The sequence below is a fragment of the Cyprinodon variegatus genome, unplaced genomic scaffold (genome assembly GCF_000732505.1).
Source record: "Cyprinodon variegatus isolate N-32 unplaced genomic scaffold, C_variegatus-1.0 Scaffold230, whole genome shotgun sequence".
Taxonomy (NCBI): Eukaryota; Metazoa; Chordata; class Actinopteri; order Cyprinodontiformes; family Cyprinodontidae; genus Cyprinodon; species Cyprinodon variegatus.
Window position 1 is genome coordinate 448,317 of NW_015150683.1, and position 24,355 is coordinate 472,671.

Sequence of the window (24,355 nt, forward strand, 5' to 3'; positions counted from 1 at the left end):
GTCTTTTCTGATTTATACTCTGTAAAGTGGGAGGGGCGAGAGAAACATCCGGGGACTTTGTCCATTCTCTGTCTTTTTGTTCTTATGAATTGGAATAGTGCAAGAGCTGAGGCTGATGACGCTTTTCGAGTACACAAGCACATGAGAACGCACAAGTACACATATTGAGAAACGGCCTTTGACTGAAAAAATTAATGAGCCTTTGGGGATTTATCAGTCAGTTTTTATTTGGATTATCTAGCTAACTCTCTCAAATGATTGAGACACCAGGGAAAGGATGGGACAAGGTTTAAAGTCACCCTCAGTAGGGCCCTTGACTCTTATTATGACCTTGAATTCCACTGTGATAAGAAGTATTAACAATCCTTCCAGGATGGCAGAAGACCTCAGCCTCCCCTTTGTCTAGAAGACACACTAGAAGCCTGCTCCAGTGCCTCACTACCATCTCACCAGACTGACAAATATTGGCACAAGCCTCAAAGATTGCTTCACAGAGCCATAATTTATCTTTCTCCACTAAGGTTTTGTGGTTGCAGACCGGGCTTAATCCGATACACTGATCAGCGAAAGGGGAGGATGCTTTTTTTTTTGTTTTCTAACCCCCTGACATCCGAATGCAAAACACAGGATTACAGGAATAAGGAAAAGCAGACAGGAATGACAAACACAATCTGCCTTTTCCAAATGACCGTCTGGGAACAGCTGATCAGAAAGTCACACATTTAGAAATTTCTTGTTGAAGAAACACGAGTCTCTCTTTCTTCTTTTAAATGCAAACCACAACTAGGGCTGGGCAATATGACCTCAAATTAATATCACAATAAATTGGCCAGTTTTACCTCGATAAGGATAAATGAACGATAAATGCTCCAACTCCTCTATCAGAAATAAAGATATGTGCAGGAAATGCAACTGATCTATTTATAAATCACTTCACATATTACTTTTAATTAAATATTAAATTCTTGTGCCCATTCAGGTTTAAACATTCAACAATGTCTTAGTGAACAGGAGAAAAATTTTAACTCTCCTGCAAACATTTTTGCGCAAAGGTAATTGAGCCTTTTGCACGTCTTTGAACTCATCAGCATGATTGTGCTGTAGTTGAAGGTTGGATGTGTTACTTTGGGTAAATACGACAGATTGGTCGTGGTGTAATTTTGGTGTCACCGAACTGAGCGTGCAGTGGAACAATGTGCATCGTTTAAACTTGCACAAACTTGCTTAAAATCGGTCTGCCACGGGCTCTACTCTGACAACGCGCTCTTGACTTCTTCTCCGCGCGCTAAGCTTCATCTCTGCGCATGCTCAGCTCCACATTAACTGATGTAATTTAATTTTTCAGCTGTGTTAGACGCTTCTTCACTGGGCTGATTCCACTATTCTGGAAATACAAACCACCAGCACAAACAGGCAAAACAGCAGAATTAAGTTTATTTCTTTTACTGACATGGGAAAATTGTCGTCGGTTATCGTAGTGAATGACGGCAACGGTAAAAATCCGGTTTATCGCCCAGCCCTAACCACCACCCGACATACATAGTGGAGGGGACAGGAGGTTGAATCTACCTCATTTTCAAAAGCATAGTCAAATATTAAAATTCTTAGAGCAAATCAATTTTAAATTGTTGGGATTTCATTCTATTTTGCTTAAGGGTCATTCAGAATTTCCAGCCTCTTTACAAGTTTACAATAAATAAGATATCTGTCCAATAAGATTTGACCAAATAAGAATATTTCAATAAAAATTACAATAAACAGTGCAGCACTGCTTAAATGTCTTCCGGCGCTGCCATGCTGCATTATTAATTTGTGCTAAAGAAGCATTAATCCCTTTAGATAATTAAGTTGCAGTTTGTGAAACAAAAATCTAAGACAATATATATATTTAAATAAAAGCACAGAGATATCAAAACATTTGGAGCTTAAAAGTTGTAGGGAAGTCATATTTAAATTTTAAATAATTCTGGCTTAAACATGTATATAAATGTACCCTTTATCAGACCGTATTGTCCCAAAAGTTAAGAAATTTTTTATTTAAAACAAAATCCTGTCTTAAAATCGGTCGGTTTTTTTCCATTATTTTATGCAGGCCAGTTATTTATATGTCAGCTTGTACGCCTAAATTCGGGCAATCATATATCAACGGACATCTGTCAATCAATTTTTTTCAGTCATAGCATCTTGATTCATATGTCGCAACTAATATACGCAACGGTTGAAATAAAAAATAAGAATAATTTACTGTACCATTGAGTTACATCCCAGTGTTCACGGGGATGGACATCTGTGTCTTCGGCAGGCGTACTGTAGAGCTAACAGAACTGGCATCGTTGCGAGGCAAGGGCTAAAACATGTACAGCTGACAGTGTCGTTGCTAAGTGCTATTTGGGTCCAATGAAATTTCCCATTGGGAACCTACTAGCAGTAAGTTGCTAACTGGTTAGCAAGAGGCTTCCGAGACACCGGCCACAACCAAACTTGCCTGCGAACCTTCCGCCACAACAATCCCGCCCTCTTGACAATCGACCAATCACATTCACTTTATTCGCTCGTGTAAAGTTGGGCACCTCGAGGGAGAATTCAGAACTGCAACCATTGGAACAGCCGTTTCCCTACGACTTTAAGAACTGTATCCCAAAGTATCCCAATAAAGTATAAAAAGAGCATAGAGCAAGAGGCATAAGCCTGATCGATCTGTGTCATTCAATTTGAATTCTACAAGCACCCACCGCCTGTAGAAAGTGTTTACAAAAAGGGAGGACATTCAGAGCAATTCTTCAAGCTTCTGGTTGCCGTTATACACATCACTGCATTTTCCTGATTCGAAACATTTGTGTTCTAGGCTAATGCATCTGTTGGTTTCTGGCCAGATGTATTTTAGGAGTTTGTGAATTTACCAATATTGCAACAATTGATCTTGATTGCAAGGTAAAATGCATAGCAGACTTGCATTATGACCTCAGAAAGGCTGAGAGCTTCATTTCAGTAAAATTCCATTTACAGTAGTAGCCATTCAAAATTTCCCAACTTCCCTTGATGGGCCCTTGGCTGGTACCCTACAATTCGTTTTTAAACATCTAAAATATTCTTTTTGTCATGATTTGTGGACATTAAGATCTAAAGAGAAGTGTCATATCCTGGTCAGACCCTGTAATTCAGTGAAAGCGTGGAGTCAGAGTAAAAACATATGCACGCCCATGAGAAGGCCAGTGGCTGCAAGTTGGAGGGGATTTTGCTGCCATTCGGCTGGCTTTTGACTGGGAAGGGCCATTTTGAATGGCTGCTACTGTAAACAGAATATGTGCTAAATGCAGTTCGACATTTACAGATTTTCAGAAGGACAAATCTAACATGACAATATTCAAACCTAATTCTAAATCCTTTTTATGTGCTGCTAATGATTAATTTCAATGAAAACAAGATCTTTTCTTGGCTTAAAGTCATCTCTGCTCCGACAAAAATACAAAGATCGATTGGTACAAACACATAGGAATGGATGAATGAAGAGAGAAGTTCCTACCTGCAGTGAGTCAGTGGTGTGGGAGGTTGCTTGGCCTGCCTTTCCATATCCCTGACCGTGAGCTGTCAGCAACCGGCCTGTCAGATCCACGGCAGCCCGCCAGTTCTTAGTGCTCTGCAGGGGAGAGTAGTCACAACGTCAGGGTGATGCCACACTGATTGGCTTCGTCATGAGTCATTCATCCAAAGCAGAATTTCTACTTTACCTTAGGGGACAACTTTTAAGTACAATTTTTCATATTTCAATTTGATCAATCCCTGTTTTAAAGGAATAGTACACCCAAAACATGATTAGCCTTCATTTTCTACTCACCCCCATGCTGAACAACACTCTGGAGTACTTTTTTGATATCTCAAATGCATCTGGAGATCTGGGAGGCTTCTTGCTGTCTGCTGACATTCAAATAATGGAGGTCTATGGCGCCCGAGGCAGAAAGGTCCATAAAAGTCCACAAAAAACGTGTCAATATTCCTCCATACTGCTCGTCCAATGTATTCCAAGTGTCCTGAGTGGGTAGCGTCCATAATTTACATGAAACAAAGTCATTTAGAATGTTTTTAGAGCATAAACAGTAGCGTATAGGATTTCCTAAAAGCGCATTCACGAGTCTACGGAAACTGCGGCAGACCAAACCAGATGAAAGTGCGCATTCAGCGTCTGCTCTGCCAATAATGCAAGCGTAGAAGAAGAAATGTGCCGTTTACCTGTGCAAAGAAAGAAACAACGAAAGAAAAATGTCTGAGCACTTCAGTGTTGAGGAAGAGCATGAGTTCTTTGCCGAGCTGAATGCGCACTTTCGTCTGGTTTGGTCTGCCGCGGTTTCCGTAGACTCGCGAACGCGCTTTTTAGCTCTAAAAACATTCTAAATGACTTTGTTTCGAGTAAATTATGGACGCTACCCACTCAGGACACTTGGAATACATTGGACGAGCAGTATGGAGGAATATTGACACGTTTTTTGTGGACTTTTATGGACCTTTCTGCCTCGGGCGCCATAGACCTCCATTATTTGAATGTCAGCAGACAGCAAGAAGCCTCCCAGATCTCCAGATGCATTTGAGATATCAAAAAAGTACTCCAGAGTGTTGTTCAGCATGGGGGTGAGTAGAAAATGAAGGCTAATCATGTTTTGGGTGTACTATTCCTTTAAGCTTTGGGTTTCATTTCCAACAGTTTTTTGGAAAAAATGACCAACGAAAGTTCCTATTTTTAAATTAACATTAGATGTCTTGTTGGATCGAAAAGTTTTGATATTGAAAATACAGTTAGATGCATGGATATTTGGGGGCAGGTGCTGAAGTGGAAAAAAGGAACACCTTGTGTGGCTCATGGAGCCTCAAGCTGCCTTGATAGCATGACAATATATCACAGGTACAACTTAAAGACAAATAATTTATAAGCAGAAAAAATAAAAATAATAATAATTGAACTTTATTGATCTCACATTGGAGAAATTTACATCTGCATTAAACCCATCCCTCTGGGGAGCATTGAGCTGCCATTGTGCGGCCCCCAGTGAGCAATCAGGGGTTAAGGGTCTTGCTCAGGAACCCAGATTGTAGAAAGGAAAAAATGCAATACATTCTTTTTTTTAAACACATCAAAATAGAAAATGCAACTTAATCTACATGTCCCCTTTCAATGAACAGAACTTTATTAGGTAATTTTATTGTATAAATTGTAATGTTATCTAGCTCATTGGGCCTGTTACAGAAGCAAAGCAGACCTTTGCTTCTGAAACACTGAAAGAGAACCAGGGATCTCTCAGGACTCACTGATATTTGTTGCATGTACATGTGCAGGTATGAGAATTGCTAATTACAATGACAACTTCACTACACCCAAGCATGCAGTGTAGAAATCACTGCAAATAAAACAAAGCTGTGTTTTACCGCACACAGATGTACAAGCAGTAAGTGCGCAGTAAAAAACCCAGCAAGTAAGTGAATATGCATAGATGCACAAGCCCAGATATTAGCAGCATCTGCTTCCACAGGAGGTGGTACAATACAGAAAGGGGGAAAGAGGAGGCGAGGGTGAGAGTCACCCCACCCCATCAGCACACATGACAAGGTCGGCTTGCCGATTGGGTCCTAAGTGCTGCGCCATTCATCACAGCCAGAGAGCTAATTAGGAGACAGGGAAAGAGAGGGGGCAACTTTCTTTCTAGTCATCTTTATCGCAAAACTCATCAGTGTTTCCTTTGTTGCTTTCTGTTGTATCTGTTCTCTCTATTTCATCCTTCTTTTCTGTTTCTTTGCATCTCCCACACTTTGTTTTCTTTCCATCCTCCCACTTCCTTTCCCTTCATGACGATCCTACCTACCCCCCCACCACCACCACCCAACCCTCCCTTATCCTCCTGCTGTCATTTCCTCGCTCTTTGCTCTTTCCTCGTCCCACCCTCCTCTGCTCGGTTCTTTCGCCCTGCGCCAGTAGCTGCACTGCCTCTGAATCTTCATTAGGAGGGGAAATGAAGCTGAAAACAAGGAGGCAGCATGGATGGCCAAAAGCAGCTGCACTCACTCACACACAAGCACATCTTGCTCCAGTACACTGTAGCCCTGCCACAGGGCATAAAAACAAGACAGGTGTGGAAACGTTTGTCTCTAAGTGTCTTTGTGAGACCGGGATTTAGGCTGATTATTGTACAATAGCCACATTCCTCAACACACACACACAGTCAAGATGGAACACAGCGGGATAAAGGGTTTCAGTGGCGGATAAACGGGATGTGGATGAAAGAAATCTGGCCTACATTAAGTGAAAAAAATAAAGGCTTTAAAGCTAGCTACAGGGGGAAACAAGAAGAACTATAAAAACTGAAATGGGGTTTCTGAACCTAAAAAAAAAAGGCTCGTTGCATGAACAGCAAAACACGAAGAGGAAGAGGCACATGGACGAATAAGGAAGGGGAGAGTCAAATGAAGAAAGTCCCAAAAATCTCAGTAAGCGAACTTCAGCTCAGCCCTTATGTAACGATGCAGCATCACACCCTTGCATAACTCAGTGCTCTAATATTATCTTTCAACAGCCTGTAATTTTAGGTCTTGAACCAAACGAACATTAGAGACGAAGGGGGAGGGGGTAATTTGAGTAGCAAGCAAAGGGCCTGTATTGTTAGAATGGCAAGGTGACAGGGTCAGGACTCCGCTGAAGATGTAATGCGAGCGCCCTTCGACTGAGATAATAACAGACATCTGACGCTCGCTGTGATTTAAATTTCAGCCGACTGAGGTCTGACCTCACTGATGAAAAAGTATAGGAACAATCACAGACGAGACTGAATCCAGATGCTAATCTAACATTTAGAACATAAAGGGTCCTTGCTCCCACTGTTGGCATTCATTACATTGTCAAATATAACATGTTTTATCTTTTCAATTTCCCAAAGTCAAATTGTTCTGTAATTTTAGGTTCAGACCAACTGAAACTTAGCCATAGGAAAAGGTTTAAACCAGGCTTTCTCTATTGGAACACAATATGCCGTTATTGATTAGAACAAAGTCCACTCTGAGATATCATCTGTGCAAGATTAAGAATAGAATTACAATAATACATCTAGAAATGTGATAAGTATAAGTTACTGAAAAAAAAAAAAAAAAATCATAGCACGGCACACTCCTATCTTCTGGGATTGCTTTTTAAAGAACTTCATTTGTTAGGACTGTATATCTTTCACTGCTCTCCCACCAATAATCTGAGCTCTGCATAACTCTACTCTGCTCAGTCTCTACTTAATACAGAGCCTGTTGAATTTCCATGGACCAACAGATGCCTGGAGCTGTGGGTTTAAGCCCCACCTCCAGCTGCATGCGTTTTGCGCTTTGTTGGTTTCAACTGTACTGAGTAGCAGTAACACATCCACCTCATTTTGAAGTAATCCTTGCCTATTTTGCACACCCAAATGCAAAAGTAAATAACTTAGGAACTGTAAGCCCAAATTACATGCGTAATAATATACACAACAAAACCGGGTGAGTAAAACACAGCCCGAGCTGCATCAGTTCAAACATGACTCAAAGTTTTTTTATTTTCAAAAATAATAGGTCTTTTTTGAACAGCAGTGATAAAGACAAGCTTGAGAAAAAGCACTTCTTATTTTTTTACATTTGTTCAACATCAAGTCTTCCACAAATGCAGAACATTTCTGACCTCTAGTTACAACAGTTGCAGAGCTGTGGGGCTTTGAACTTTTGGTGTCACCAGCGTCCCCAAATCACTCCAAATTGTGCCAAATGCCTTTCCTCCTTCCTAATATGGAAGGTTTTTATTATGAATATGCTGGATTACTTTTAATCTGTGGAACCTTATGGACCAATGGAACATAAATATTTGAAAATTGGATTTATATAACGGCTTCAAGATGCCTTCAAAGGTATGTTGTTGTGGCGGCTTTTTCATGTTTACATTTTGACATGCTGCTATATCTGTGTTAATTGTGCTTTGGTGCCCGCTGAGTCAATAAAATAAACATGTCTATTGGTAAAAATTTTGCCGTTGTAATTTTCATGCTCTGAGTTATTAGTTGTAAACGCTATAAAACGGGTCGCCGGCGACCCGTTTTAAAACAAAACAAAAAAAAAAATACAAATAATGATTGCATTACTGTATATTCATGAATGTTATTAAATATTCCTTTTTTCTTATGTAAATATGATGCACTGGTATAATTACTGGATCAATAACCAGCCTGAACTAATAAAATGAGGCAAAGCTGCTCTCTGCCTGTACTGGTTTTTAACATGGATTAATGTTACAGATCTAGAGAGAGATGTGACTGTCTTATCCCCTCAAAGGTTTACTTAAACAACTTAACATTTTAGGCTTTATCAAGACGTTTTTGCCGCCTGTGTAAAAACAAGGACTATAAAGCCCAAAGTCCATAAACAGTCTGTGTTTTGCTGCAAACTGAGGGATGAATACTGTAGGATATATTAGTCTGCAGATACTGCTGCAGACTCATACAAGTAGCAGTTCAAAGATACATCATCTTCAGTTTATTTACAATGCAATTATCAATAAAAAAAAAAAAATAATAATAAATAAAAAGCAGCAGCATTTAATTCGGAAATATATAAACAAGTCTCCCACTTCTCTTATGCAATCTGGATAGAATAAGGGTGCAAAATACATTAAGAACATATTGTCATCTGGATTTTAGTGTGGGCAACAATTTTAGAGGAAAGGGCTGAAATGAAAACATTATTGGATAATACTTTCTAAGTGTATGAAGCTGCTTTTTACATGCTAAAATAATATTAAGTTTGTGGCGGGAAATAATACCATTTGACAATAATGACATCTCCTTAAACGCAAACATTATCAAGTGTAGCAGCAAAGATGAGAGACGGTAGAAAGAAGAAAATTAGACGATATTAATCAGACGTCATCACAATATTTATCAATATTATTACCTTCCTAAGATTTTCTTTTTTATTATATCTTTCAGGCCTAAGATTAAATACTAAGATGGATATAAAACACTACACACAATACGATGAGTACTGTCTATGCTATTAGCAGCATAGAAAATGTAAGGATAAAATTCTGTCAACAAGCAACACAGAAAAGCTGAATATTTGATAAACATTTTGTGTTGAGCTTTAATATTTGGCTTAAAATGCAAAGATTACCATCCAAAAAGAATGAAAAATAAAATGGTATCTTTATCGGATTTAGAATGGCTGCTTACTTATAAAATACTCTACATCAAACTGTTTTTAGCATTAAATAATGACTCCAACCTGTTGGTAGACGAAACAGAGTACCATCATTAATGGTCAGCTATGCCATTTCCGAGAAAAACAAACTGCAAAATTCTTTTTAATGTCACCAGTGATAAAACATGATGGGCCAAAGACTGATCCCTGATGTAAACCCTAAAAAGGAAAAATAATACAGAAGGATAACACAATCCCATTCAATTGAATGAATGCTTAAATTGACAATTATGCTTCTCATATATTCACAACACTGTCAGATGTCAGACAGGGACTCTTGATTAAAAAAAAAACAAAAAAAACTGCTTGATACTTAATTCAGAAATATTCACTGTTAAATATAAAGATTTTTTTTAGCACTGCTCTGAAATTTGAGCAGTTGTGGATGACAAAACATGAGTTTTATTTACGATATTTTATAAAAAAGAAAAAAAAAAGAAACAATTTATCATGTCAGTAGTCTTCTCTTTGTTTTCTAAAAATTTAAATTAACAACGAATCAGTGATTCAAGACAAAAAAAAGGAAGCAACAGGGGTGATTAATAATTAAGTACAGCTTAAACGACTTGGCAATAATTCATAATCAGCTCCACCTCTAATGACATAAGGAGGCATTACCATGGTGATTTATTGCCAGTCAATGTGGCCAACAACAAATTCAATATGTGTTGGGATCCTTTTTGTCATGTGTCCAGCAAAGCAGAAGAAAAAACTTTCTTTTTTACGTTGCTTGAAAGGTTGGTTAGCTTAAAACACAACAGAGACCAGCGAATGAAACAAAGAGTTTAAAGAATTAAAAACAGGCACTTCAACATAAGAGGGAAACTTAAGGTAACAACATATTACATATATGTTTCACTGTTTTTTCTACTAACAAGACAATTTACTATTTTGGAGTATGAATGAAAATCAATGGTTCAAACTCAGATACATAAACACCAGTGCAAATGTGTGCAATAAAAGTGTGCAAAGAAAAAGTCCTTCTTCACTCCCTCAGACACACAAACACACATAATTAGTTTCCTTGCGAGTTTAAAAGGGGTGATGCTACTTAATTGTGTTGAAGATCGGAAGTTCAGTGTGTCTACCCTTTGGTGAGTTTGAAAAAACCTCTGCATAACAAAGCCTGATGAACAAACGAACGCCCACTTGCTCTCTCTCATAAGACCTAGAGCCTCAAGGCGAATCAAACTTAAAAGGGCTTCCTCACACCAGCCCTGGTTAACAATGCAACTTCAATTAAGCTTTTGCATTTTGGATTACATAGAGGCTGTGGGAAAATATAGAAATATCCTAAAGGTGTTCGCCAGTCATTGGCTAAGTCCACCCTGATGGTTCTGCTGCTGGCCTGCGGACCCTTGAACCAGGGGACGGATATGCCCCCCCCAGCTGAAGTATGGTTACTGTGCTGATATGCAGTTCACAAAGCAGTCATTTTGTCTCCCACAGGCGTCACTCTGACTCTTCAAACAATATCACAGAGAGATGTTGAGACACAAGGCAACATAAAACACCATGTTAATACACTGCGCTTGCACATGGCTTGCAAGAAAACTCTGGATAATACTCCCCAAGCTGGCTCAACACTGCTTCATGTAGTAAGTGAAGTTCCTCTGGGTAACATCAACCAGTGATTGAGTTGAGGGCTACTGAATAGTGTGTGATGGTTTGCTTGTCAACAGTAACATCATTTCCTATTCCCCTTAGAGAGCGCTGCTGAGGACAGCTTTCCAGTGCTGTGTGTCAACCATGATCTGCAACCAGCGGCTCCCAAAGTATGCAGGTTTTAATCAATGATGCCTAATATAGAGGCAGGGATTCTGGTTGATATAGAAACAGAAAATCTAGTGAACACATGGTAAGTACATTTTCTATTTGCATACCGGTATGTCTTTTACAGAGAAAAAAATAATCTTACTATCTAAAAACAGTTTTAAAATGAAAAATCCACCAATACAGACATTCAACAATGATTCTTAAAAATATCATGTTGGTAAGCAGATGATAGATTTCTCACATTACAGCCTCAAAATTTCATAAAATCGATGGGATTCTGCATGATACACAAATAAAAAAAGTAATTCAAATAGAAGTTAATTCACCAATAAAACTCAGAAGTGTGGCGTCAGTATTCAGCCAACCCAAATCCCTAAAAAAAAAAAGCTTTTAAAAGTCACCAAACACTAGAGAAATTACTTCCCCAGGAAACTAACAGGGATGTGTCTTGTATGGCGTTTTCAGTCAGTGAATGAACAGCAGAAACCCTTTATTTTACCCACATTGTTCTACTTGAACCTTCTGCACTATTTGATGTCAGTAAAGGCAAACGTTTTCATTAAAAACAACTTTATATCCTCCCATTTGGAATGAGGCTGGACTGCAAGGTCTGCGCCAAGTTACAAAAATCTAGAGGGGCACAACCTAGCGGATTTCGCACTCGGGGGCGGGGAGAGCATGGTTGCATCACTTTTTGAGCGCTCAGCCTTGCACCCTGTTCAACGTGGTGGGTATAGACCAACCATGCGCTGCAAGCCGAATTGTCGCAAGATCTGAGTTTTCAGTTTCATAACAAATCCATCTTGAGAGACTCCTGCTAATACATCCGTGTTTTTTGGGCAGGACATGTAGGAATGACGACAGTCAGAAGGGCCTTGCTGGGGCATTACAAACATGGCTACGCTTGAGGACTCACCTGTCAATACCATAATTGACTCGGTTTTAGCTAAACTAGCAACAAGCACTTAGTGAATTTGTAGATGGTAAAGATGTCTGTGTTTTTCTCTTGACAGGATTTGGAAAAAGTTTGATTCATCAGCGTACAACAAAGCGTCACGAAACGTTATGACTGGCTGCAAGCATATTGAGAAAGGTGAGTACTAGCCGGCACACTACCCAATCACCTCGAAGTATTGTACTAATCGTCCCTCCTTTTCATGGACAGACTGATCCCAGATTGACAATGTAGAACTCAACTCTGTTCTTTTTTTTGCTTGTGCATGTCCTCACGTTTTCTCAAAAAATAAAATAAAATAAATAAATAAAAATCTCTGTTCTACACATATCAGTGTGGCTACTGCCAAGTAAGGTATAAACCAAGCTTTATGAACAATTTTATTTTCTCCTTTTAGGCATATCTCCGTTTTTAAAATATTAAAGGGGAACAGCGTTTTTTTTGTTTTGTTTTTTTTTTTTTTACCATGGGCCCTTGACTTTACGTTATTACATCATGTCCTACTCACCCATATGAGTTTTTTGTCATTTGGAGCTGCTCTGAAGATATTCCGTTAGGTTATATCCAAGAAACGTCTTTCTATAGGCAACGAGTTGAAGGCACAAACTAAACTGTTCATAATTTATTCTTTATGGTACGCCAGCATTCATAACATGTAGGTAAATCAATGTCCCCCAGACATCCACGGTTATATTTTTTATATTTATATTTTTTTAAAACAAAGCGGTGTGTGTTTGACATCATCTGCACGCTGGACTGGAGTTGTGACAGGCAGCCATACTCTACCCCTTCTATTCATGCGGCTACCTAATCTGAATCGTCCAATTCCATTTCGAGAGTGAGATCATCTGTGGTAGTAGCACTAGACATCTTGCAGACATGTGAGTAAAACTAGCAGCAGTTCAGCGGACAAGATGGATGAATGGTAGCTGGTGCATGCAGATGATGTCAAACACACTTCTGTTTATTTTGAAAAAATATAAATATAAAAAATATAACCGCTGATGTTTGTGGGACAGTGATTCGCCTACATATTATGAATGCTGACGTACCATAAAGAACAAATTATGAACAGTTCAGTTTGTGCCTTCAACTCGTTGCCCATAGGAAGACGTTACTTGGATATAACAAAACCGAATATCTTCGGAACAGCTCCAAATGACACAAAACTCATATGGGTGAGTAGAGCATGATGTAATAACGTAAAATCAAGGGCCCAATGTAAAAAAAAAAAGCCTGGTGTTCCCCTTTAACTAGTTGTGAAAACTGAACACATTGAAAACCTGAAAATGCTAAGCCTGTTGGGGCTCAAAGAGGCTCTAGCTTAATGCACAACAATCTGGAAAGAAAATCTGCAGATGCTGCCAGTAAACCATGAGGCTGCATACCTCTTTGTCCTTGAGCTTAACTCTTATTTTTTGTAGTAATCTGTTCTAAGGGAGCTAAATATGAAGAACTGGCTATAAGACCCATAGACCAGCAGATTGGGAGTGAAATACCGAAGGTAAGTTTTTTTATTCCACTTCAACATTTTCTAAGCCATTTCTAAGCTGTCACAAACCGATATATTGGTAAAGCAACACGGTGAAGTTTACCTGCACTTTTTTAACGGGGAGCATATGGCCAGAGCTGCTGTAAACAGAGCAAGGTGAAGACGGTCTCTGCTAAGGTTTAAACATGCCCTTCAGCACAGCAAAAGCTGACACTGCGTTTCTCAGACCCCAGCCTGCGAGGGTAACTGGTGGTGGAAATGACAGCTATGTAGAAAGGTTATGATAATGACAAGGAAAGGTTAGAGCAATGATATCAAAGTGCAATGCAGCAGCTGGGTCATTGGAGTCATTAAGAGGAGACTGTCTGAACGAGCCGAGGTAGCTCTCGCTCTCTTTCTGTCTTCCACACATAGTGGCACACGTTCAGGCTGGTCTCAGCCCAGATGGCGTCGAAATGTGGAAGGAGAGGTTAGATTCTTTGGCGGGCGGGAAAAAAAGGAGAGAGACAAAGATTTAGGAGAAAGAGGGGAAGAGGATGAGAGGAGGTGGATGACTGCTAATGAAGGGGACAGATGAGGCCAACCCTGGGTGGTGCTGAGCCAGAGACAAGCTCACTGCTGACCACACCACAGTCAGGACAAGAGAGGAGACTCGGGTCACTGGAAGACAAAGGGAGATGGGCTAGAGGAGCCGACCTGAACTGTGTGAACTGTGCATAGATTATCCAGCGTCATCAACAACTCTAGGTCTAGAGTTTAGCAGCAAAGCATTTCTTTTTAAGGACTTATTATCTTTTACATTACTGGTCAGATTCCTTTATACTAACATTGATAAGAATGCTAAAACATTTAAAACAAAAAAGAAAGTTTAATCTTTAATAAATTTCACGATTTGCTGAGAAAAACTAACCATTGTGTGCAGGCGTTTGACTTCATCATTGTTCTTCTGAATTATATTAAGGGTTGAAAATGACACCTTCCGTTCCAACGTGTGTTTCATCTCATTCCTGACTCCATTTTTTGTTTCTCAATCCTTTAAAATAATTCTAACCTAAGAAATTAAAGACACACTGGAAAAAAATCAAAAACTAGATAAGTCAGTATTTCTTAAAAAAAGCGCATTTGTTCTTGAATTGAGGAGGTAAAAGAGACATTTTGCCAATGGATCAAGACAATTTAGATTTAGAATGAGAAAACAAAATTGCATGGTCTTATTTCAAGAGCATATTATCTAATTATCTTATTTTAAGAGTATAAATACTCATTCCATTGGCAAACTACCTCAAATTAAAGAGAAATACACTTAATTTAAGACATTTTTACTTATTTCTAGATCGCTTTTCAGTGCAGGTAACAAAACCTAAAACTGGATGCAAGGAAAAACACATGAAGGGAATGAAAGCAAGGTATAAAGAAAGGCAAAAGGAGAGCCGGACAGAAGGAAAGAATGGAGAAAGGATACAAGAAAGGAAGAAAACAAAAAACAAAGGAGTAAGAAACGAGGAAGGAAGGGCATATCAAAGAAGGCAAAGATAATGAGATGGAAACAGGTAGGTTACTAAGAGGCAAGAAAGGTGAGTAAGGAAAGATAAGAAATGAAATGAAAATGAAAAGAGGAGGGACACAAGGAAGAAAAAGGGAAGGATAATAAAACAGATATACCCTTTTTTCCCAGAGGAAAAAATGATAGAAAGACACAATAAAAGAAAGTGGAAGGGAAGAAATGATGCAAAGAAAAATGGATAGGACACAATAGAAGAGAAAGTCAGGAGGGAAGGGTGGGGACACAAGGAAGGAAAGGTAGAAGAATCAATCAATACTACAGAGAGAGAACTATAATCCGTCTCTGATTCTGTCTATGCCATCGAGACAGACTGATCTCTAGATTTATCCAAACAAAGTATAGAGAGACAAAATAGTTGAACTACAGCTTTGCAGGTTAGAATGTGCTTGGGATGTATTTGTGTGTGCTGTTAAAATGTGTGAGTGAAGGAAGGACTAAAGGAAGCCTCAATTAGTGCCATTGGGTGCAGTCACACCAAGACTCTGCAGCATGACTCACTCTGCCAGCTCATAGCAGGGCTCTGCAACAAACACACATAAACGCAGTCCAATGAAATGAGTTTTAATGTCACCCTAAGAAAAGGCCATAAACAAAAGGATGATCAGAGTTAACAGGGAAAAATCAAATAGACTACAAAGACATGAAGTAAATACAGGTGAAGAAAAAGGGAATAACGCAGCTCCATTGCAGATATGTAGAGCTGGTTGTAAGGTGAGGGAAGGAGCTGTCCCAGGTTTCCACGTCAAATGACTGATTGGACGTCTTGACCCATAATCTGCTTTTAACGACAGGTAGCATTCTGACATGTTCATTTCCCTGTCTGTGTGTGAGTAATGGCAGGTAAGGGTGCATGCTCTGCCTGCTTGTGCGCGTCCTCTCGTTTTCTCATTTTTAACCTTCCCTCCCAGCTCTTTGAGATACATTACCTTCGGCAGCTTTGATCTACGAGTTTGTTTGATCTCAGAAGTTTAGAAATTTCATAATTTATTAGTAAGTAAATCAGCAGAATTCAAAGAGAGAAGGCAGGAGACAGACAGCAGATGCTTTCTGATTCATACATTAGCAAAATGATCTGATAAGAGGACCAAAACCTATGAGTGAGTATATTAGTGGTGCGCCAATGCCTTTTTTTGGCTCTTGAGTTGGTGGCTTTCTACCCGCCACCCTTTCCCTCTCAGGAGCATGAGCGACTCCGCTCGCTCTGCCCAGTACGAGCTCTGAGGATGTACGTGGAGAAAACAGCTGGTTTCCGCAAATCGGATCAGCTGTTTGTATCATGGTCCCCGCCACATAAAGGGAAGCCCCTCACTAAACAACGTCTCTCACATTGGAGCTATTATCATGGCTTATGAAGTTAAGGGCCTCCCACCCCCTGCAGGCCTGCTAGCTCCTTCCATTCATGGGATGGCATCATCCTGGGCAATGTTTCAGGGTATACCTTTGGAGGACATCTGTAGGGCTGCCAGCTGGGCAACTCCTCACACCTTCCCTAGGTTTTATAGGTTGGATGTTACCACACCCTCACGGTTCTGGGTGTAGTATATTAACCTTTATAAGTTAGGTCCTGAGTAAGCTTATCTGGCAATACGGGAGTTGCAACATCCCATAGTGAGATACTGAAACTAATGTTGAAAGAGATCTTTAGGTTAAGGAATTAACCCTGGTTCTCTGAAACATCAGTGAGGTATCTCACCAGATCACCCTCCTTACCTGGAGCGAGGAAGAAGTGTGCTTACGAGACTGAGGATCACCAGCGTGATGTCAGGTTCTTATACTGGGGATAAGTCCCTCCCCCATTAGCAGACGTCACCTCTGTGAGCCAGTCATGACTGGCGTAATGTTATAGTGCTTCTGGAGACAGCGCTGGGGGCGTGTCCCATAGTGAGATACCTCACTCACGCTTCAGAGAACCTGGGTTAAAACCTTAACCTAAAGTTCTCTGTGTACATGCGTGGGTTCTCTCCGGGTCCTCCTTCTTCCTCCCACAGTCCAAAAAGCACTTATTGGAGTATTTTTTATTCTCTACTCCAAATATTTTAACCTATCCATTTTATTTTCCCATCACATTTTACCCCAGCTGGGGTCGCGAGGGGTGCTGGTGCCCATCTACAGTAGTCTACGGGCAAGACAGGTTGCCAGTCTATCGCAGGGCAACAAACAGGACAAACAACCATTCACACACACTCACACCTAATGAGAATTTAGAGAAACCAATGAACTGTCAACAGTCAAGGCAGTGAAGGCAGACTAACAGGTCTTTAAGGGTCAGAAGCTATTAGAATCTGATAGACAGGTGTTCAAATAGTTATTTGCAGCTGTATCATAACCAATAAATAGTTTAAAAAGTCATATATTGTGATTATACAACGCAAGTGTCCCTCATAAGAAGTAGAGGATGCAATGACGTCACAGGCCAGTGTGCTCTTTTTTTTCTGGAAGTAAACATGGATGGTAGTGCCGGCGCATCTAGTGGTCTTTTCCAACCATAAAAACACAATCTTTTCATTATGGTTAAACATAAATACTGCTCTCCGCATAATCATCCGCCATGGTTGTTGTTTTTCTTGCCGCTTCTGTGTAGCAAGACACATAATAGTGACCTATGTCGGGTATTAATGATGTTCAGGTCGGATGAATCCGACCTGGCTATTCACACACAGGTCGCATTTGAAAAGATCAGATTCGTATCGGATTCAGGACCACAAAGCCAAGTGGCCGGGGTCGGATTGGAAAAAACTCGGATCTGTGTTGTTCAGACTGCCATGAAAAGATCAGATCCAGGTCGCATAAGGGCAAAAAAAATCGGATTTGGGTCACTTCAGGCTGCAGTGTGAACCTTATACCCAACTGGTTTACTACTTTTTTTTTTTTTTTAAACTTAAACAGTATTGTTTGGGATAAATTTGTATAAAATTGTCGAATAAAGGCTGATTTATACTCAGAAACAAGCTTGTCTGCATGTGTGTACCTTACCAGCTTGTTTTGTATGTATGACCGCCATTGTGGAAAACAAATCGTGAAGATCAACCAGCTAGAAGAGCGAGGTGCGAGACAACGCTGGGACCCTTTTTCCACCTGGATTCCCGCTCTTTTTTCCATTATGTCCCACCGTTTTCAGACAAACCCACCCGCACTTCCTCACCGCCTTGGCCGCATCTAGACCCACAGCTATTCGTAATTGTCCCTCTTGCGTTGTGGCGTGGAATAACACAGTGCAGACCAAGCTTCAATACTGGGCAAAAATCAAAAATATCTCCGACAAGCTCACTGCGACACATGGGACACTGCTGCGGGAGTATAACCAGCCCTAAAGTGCAGATTATACTTCTGCAACCGCACACGTCAAATGTCACTTGGGTCTGGTTACAAACCGGTTTTGCTGGTATGCTTCTGCACCGTTGGTCTGGAATTTCTAGGGACGCACAGCAGTTTCCCGCCAGTGCGCAAGGGGGAGCCTATTTGAGAACTTGCGAGAACTTTGGCGGCACCAAGGGAGTGTTTGTCTTCCAAACCAACAATGGCGCATCTGCAAGATATTACGGTCACGGAGATGGATCTAGAGTTGCTAGACATCGAAAATGAAATATCTATCTATATAATTTGTCTGGGGCATCGTACAAGTGGTTGTACTTCTGAATCTCCTTGATTAACCTTTCATCGTAGTTATCCATTGTAGTTGTTCCTCGGTTTTTAAAAAGTGGTGCGCCCCAGCACCGAATCGAGAAGGACGACCACAAAGACAGCCGGAAAGGCATACCAAGGACCAATCACAGCTGCATTTTGTCTGCACACTTCAGCTTGAGGTCTGCGCAGGTTTTCGACCGTCCGACGCATAGTCAGAATTTTTTTCAGGTGCAAGACGACAGATGCAGAACCTCTGCACGGGGGGCGTGGTCACGCACAGAGACAGATTTGACGGTTGCAGAGGCTATGCGTCAGAAACATAAATTGGCCTTTAAGCTCCACATCATCTACCTTGTTGGTAGAAAACCTCTATTTATGCTTAAGGCCAGGTGAGGCCCTCCTCTGTCTCTATACAGTATATCTCACTCACACACTACTTTGTTTCTCTTTGTTTGCCATCTCTGCTGTAAGACTGCATTAGCTTACCATTTCCCCTTACGCTAAGCCGCTGCTCCAGGGAACCACCCACACCAATCAGCAGACAGCATATGATCCTTTCACACATACAAACACATGCACTCACCTACACCATGTGGAACAGTGGAAGGAAAGCTGAAAGTACCAGCATGTGCGTGTGTATATTTATTTATATATATATATATACAGCAAGTCCAGAAGGCCCTTGAAATATGCACAGCAGTCCCATGCATAATACATGGGCACAGCAGGAGAAAAGAACTTGTGAGCCGAGTGGATCTCTGCCTCTCCATCTCCTCACTTCACCCCCCACCCCACCCCACAACTCCAACTCCATAACACTGTCTGCTGAAGCTGTCGTGCATATGTCTTAAATAACAACTGCTTCTTGAGGTCATGTTTGGGTCTTGAATTGTGATGGAGGGAACGCATCAAGGCTGGGGGGTCAGGGCGGGAAAATGGATCGACAGCAGCAGGAAAAAGGGAATGAGGTGAGACTGCACGGTCACAGAGAACGTCACACATTTTTATGCTTAGCAGATGAAGAACTATAATCTGAAGTGAAAGGAGGTGAATGATTCACTGTTTTCAGTCAGCTGAGACCAAACCCGATGGCAGTTTCAGTTGGATCACTGACGTTTACAGGCTGAATGTCTAAAGGTCAGACAGTCTGTAGATGCCAGAGAATGCCAAGTTGTGGTAACTTACTGCAGCTTTGTCATTTACCTCCAGAAAGAGCGGTGCAGCTCGTTGACAGCGCCTCTGCTTGAGCAATGATGTTTAGCACTGAGACGTGTTGAGGAGCCTTACACAAGACTTGCATATATATCTATATGTCTAAAGTTTACCGCCCGCAAAAACGAGCCAAACTTTTCAAAGTTCACTATGGGTTTGTGTTTTGGGCTAACATTTTAAATGATAGATGAACTAGGCAGGTCATTACATCATTAAAATTTAAGATGTTCTTCAAATAAAAGTAAAATTTAATATGCTATTCTGGTTTCTGAAACCCAAATGTTTTCTAAAAAACAAAGTCTTCACTTACCATTTAAAATTATTACAGTTCAACAAAAAAAATTAAAACAAACTTTTAAAATCTAAATTAAACATTAACACAGCTTTCATTTGTCTACCATCTGGCGCACCTATAGAAGAGAGGCTTGAAAGGTATTCCACAGAATATGGACAACAAAAAACAAATCATTGCATCATATTCAAGTGTGTAGAACAATTCAAATGTTTAACTACTAACTATACCTTGACTTTACACCTATTTTTTTAAACGTCAAGAACTGAACTTCCCAAATGATCCATAAACAAAAAGAGTATAAACCACTTACAATCAGCTGTTTGAGGCCGATGAAGGACTGCTCCACAGAGTTGGCTGTGAGGACCTGACGCCTCATGGCTGCCTGCTCTCCCAAGAAACTAAGCATTAGGTCTTTTACAGCATCTCCCTGCATCAAAACACAAAGCCAATAACATTAACAAAAAAGACGCAAGGCCAGACAAACAACAGAGATGAGACTTCATACTTATATGAGACCTTATATGAGGTACATATTCCTCCGTATTCTAGACAAGATAAGGAAACGGGGCGGCGTCATTTAATGTGTCTCCACAGTATAAAAGAAAATGGATGTCATTGCTTAAATTGCGTTGACGACATTACTATAACATGTTGAGCAGTAATATCTCAGCCACTATAAAGATTAAGTAAACCTGACCAAATGCATTATTGCAAAGAAGGAAGGCATTGTCACTACCTGATCCGTCCCAGAAGCACGATCTATTCTGAGCATGCGCGAATAGTTACACATCCTGGTTTCCATAAATAATGTAATGCTTATTTCTACCCTTAATTCACTAAAGAATACTAGTACACATCTGTAAAAAATGTTTTATGATTTTTCTGAGACAATTTTTATGCTTTTTACATTTTCTTTGTTAAACTGCTTCTCTGACGTCATCATCAGACATGCTTAGAGCAGTCCAGCAAAATATGATTAAATCATGTTTATCTGCATTTTAGTTGTTTCTTTCTTTAGATTATGCACTATATACCATAAGGTTAAAATGAAAGGAAAACATCAAACTCAAAAAGACTAGATTTATGTTTAAATCCATAGCCGAAAAAGTTAGCCACTGGAAGTAGCATAGGACCCCATATCCGGTGCAGATCGGACAGCGGAAACATGCAAGAGGAGGAGGGTTTTGTGTCAGAGGTCGTGGATGTGTCTCCTCCGTCATAGATTTTTTCATTTAGAGGAGGAAAGTGGGTAGGAAGTTGTTGTGGAAGAGGACGCCAGGGTGGCAGAAGCTTCGTTTGGTGTAGAAGGCTTACAGCTCTACGCCTGCTGAAGACACAGACATCCATCCCCGTGAACACTGGGACGGAACTCAATGGGAAAGACAATGATTCTTATTCCTTATTTTAACTATTGCGTATATTAGCTATGTATCAAGATATTATTACCCGAAAAAATTTGATTGACAGGTGAGCGTTGATATATGATTGGCCAAATTTATGTGTACAGGCTGACGTATAACTAATTGGTCTGCATAAGATAAGGAAAAATACCCCACAGATTTTAAGAAATTTTGGGGACAATATCGTCTGATCAAGATTACATTTATATACATGTTTAAGCCAGAATGATTTCACATTTAAATATGACTTCCCTACGACTTAGAATATGTATGACATATTCTAAACTAATTTCTATCAGTGATCAATGTGAAAACTTTTGCAGTACCTATAGATAAATATTCATGCTAATAAAATGTCCTACCTGTAGGTTGTCAAATTTCAGTCCAGGCATTGTGAGTTTGTTGCTCTCTACATATGCTGGACTGTACTGCTGGGTGGCAACGGATATCAAAACCTTTCTCGTCTCTTCACACGGCAGCCAGGCATCGTGTCGCCTGTCCACCTCACTCAAACTCAATGCAGTTGCAAATGGGTCGTCGCTGCCTGAGAACACAGCTTGGAGCTGGTTGAAGGGCTGTGGCTGTGTGGCTGAAACTGGGACTGGGGCCGGAACTGGAGCCGAGGCAGTCTGGGGTGGAAGTGGTTGAGAGTTGGTGTTTGGTTCGGCGGAAGTAAGAAAAAATACTGGGCTAGTACTGGGAGCAGCTGAGTCTAAGAGTGCTCCTGGGGTGGAGATAGAAGAGGAGGTTGAAGAGAGGTGGCGCTCATTTGTGAGAGGTATGGGTGGGGGTCCACCTCCTGGAGAAAGATCGGCGTTGGGGTTGGAAACGGAAATAAAAGATGATTGAAGAGTAAAAGAATCGAAGAAGTCAGAGGCTGGATTGCCTTGTCCATTGTCAGCAAAGAACTTACTGAGGCTTGGGCTGGGCTGACATACTAGGGGCCTGTTTAGCTTATTAGGAGTCACAGCCTCATCACTTCCGCCTGCACTTCCCATTGTAAAGCTGGGGGACTTGATTAAGGTTGGCTGGAAACCATCAGGAGCCAATGACTTGGGCAGGGTACTCTGGCTGAATATGGTGCACACTGGCACAGGCTCATCTTTTGGACCAGTTCCTGTGCCTGACAACGGCTCTGGATCCTCACTCGTATTAGGAGATGGACCTGGAGTATCAACCTGAGGTGAAACAGGAGCTGTGACCTGCTGTACTGCACCTTGTTCCTCTTTTGTTTCCTGTTCAGAACACTCTTCTTCCAGTTGGTCCACTGAAACCTTAATCTCAGTTGAATTCTGTCCAATTTCACTGTCCTCTTCCTTGTTTTCTGGAGTTGCATTCTCCTGCTCACCGCCATCCAAATAGGAGTCGATAGGAGCCACATCATCTTCCTCGCTGTTATTAGGTGAGTCAGAAATCATGACACTCTCCATCATTTGATCATTCAGTCTGTCCAGCAGGCTTTCAGTGGGTGTGGCACTGCTGTCTTCCTGGGGTGTGACAAAGTCTGTACCTCCCAGATCAATGCTGTCTTCTTGGGCCAGGAGGCCATCATTGGTCAGGATCTGATTAGCAGCTTCAAATTGACTAGAAGCTTCTTCAGTAGGCCCTGAAACTCCAGCTTCATCTTCCACTGTGATCTCCAGAGACACAGGCCGCTGGGAATGAGCTTCCCCTTTGTCCATCTTACTACTGCTGAAAAAACAGAAATAATTTTAAAGTTAGTTTTCCCATGTATTACAAAATGTGTACAAATATAATGTTAAAATAACATTATTTATCAATTATTAAAGAATTAAAAATCAATCAAGTTTAAAACACATATTTAAAGTTATTGTGGAGGATTTTCGCAAATTTTTGAAAAGACCTGCTCCCGAGAGGGAACGCATATTAAATGCATGCGAGAGCATGCACGAGCCCATTTCTCCTCGTGCACGCTCTGTTTAAAAGTTTGCCGTTTGCATCGCTTATACAAGCTTACTTTCCAAAAAAAAGATTGCAATTTTTCCACTATGTCAGACTCACCACCGGTAAGTGAAAATTGGGACGAGCACGTAGGACGGTCTTAGGTAAACATATCACCAGAATGACTGACAGTTAGGGAGGACAACTTATTTTGATGATCCACCCCGAAAAACAACATCCTCCACTATACCTTTAAGTCATTCTAATCAATATTTTTTTTTAAACAAATAAAAAAAATAAAAAAACCTTGGCAGAAGACCTTTTCAAATTCTGAAACTGTCTGCATTCATTTGTGGGTTATTGATCAGAAAATTGGAAAAAAAAAAAAAAAAGAAACAAGCAATCAAGGAGTCAGAAACGAAAAACCAGAATTTCCCTATTGTGGGACAATAAAGGTAATTTCTATTCTATTCTAAACTCATCTTAGTTCTTTATTTAGGTAAGATGCTTCTGTAATATCCTTAAAACTTCCAGCCATATAACAAGTCTTGAATATTGCCTCTGATTGCAGTCCATTTAAAGTCTTTAAATGTGCTTTGCTTTACAATCTTTTCACTGGTGGTATAATAATATGCATTGATGACACTTTTCATGACTTAATTGTTCCCCTCAGAAGTGTGTGTATGCTTACATATTAACGTTTGTGTGTTTTAGCTCCTCAAAGCTCTTTTATGCTCTATTAATTTACTAAGATGTACCTCAGCATGGAAGCATATGTCCAAACTCTAGATTAGCATAAGCCTTATATAGGCACTTATAGGAATTTTTTTCAACTACTTTAAGTGTTAAATCTTTTTGGTTTTAGAAAAACAGAGCTCTTTAAATGGTA

At 40.3% G+C, this 24,355-nt stretch overlaps 1 protein-coding gene across 1 annotated transcript in view; it reads right to left on the reverse strand.

The window, feature by feature from the left end:
• Window positions 1-23,246, reverse strand: part of trappc12 (trafficking protein particle complex 12) — a 42,423-nt gene extending 19,177 nt beyond the window's left edge. Inside the window, exons 1-3 of the mRNA XM_015381288.1 lie at window positions 21,927-23,246; window positions 20,475-20,591; window positions 3,524-3,637 (exon numbers count right to left, since the gene is read on the reverse strand). Of these exons, the coding sequence (XP_015236774.1) occupies window positions 3,524-3,637; window positions 20,475-20,591; window positions 21,927-23,246 (1,551 nt within the window). The remainder of the gene's footprint in view (window positions 1-3,523; window positions 3,638-20,474; window positions 20,592-21,926) is intronic.
• Between the last annotated feature and the right edge of the window lie 1,109 nt (window positions 23,247-24,355).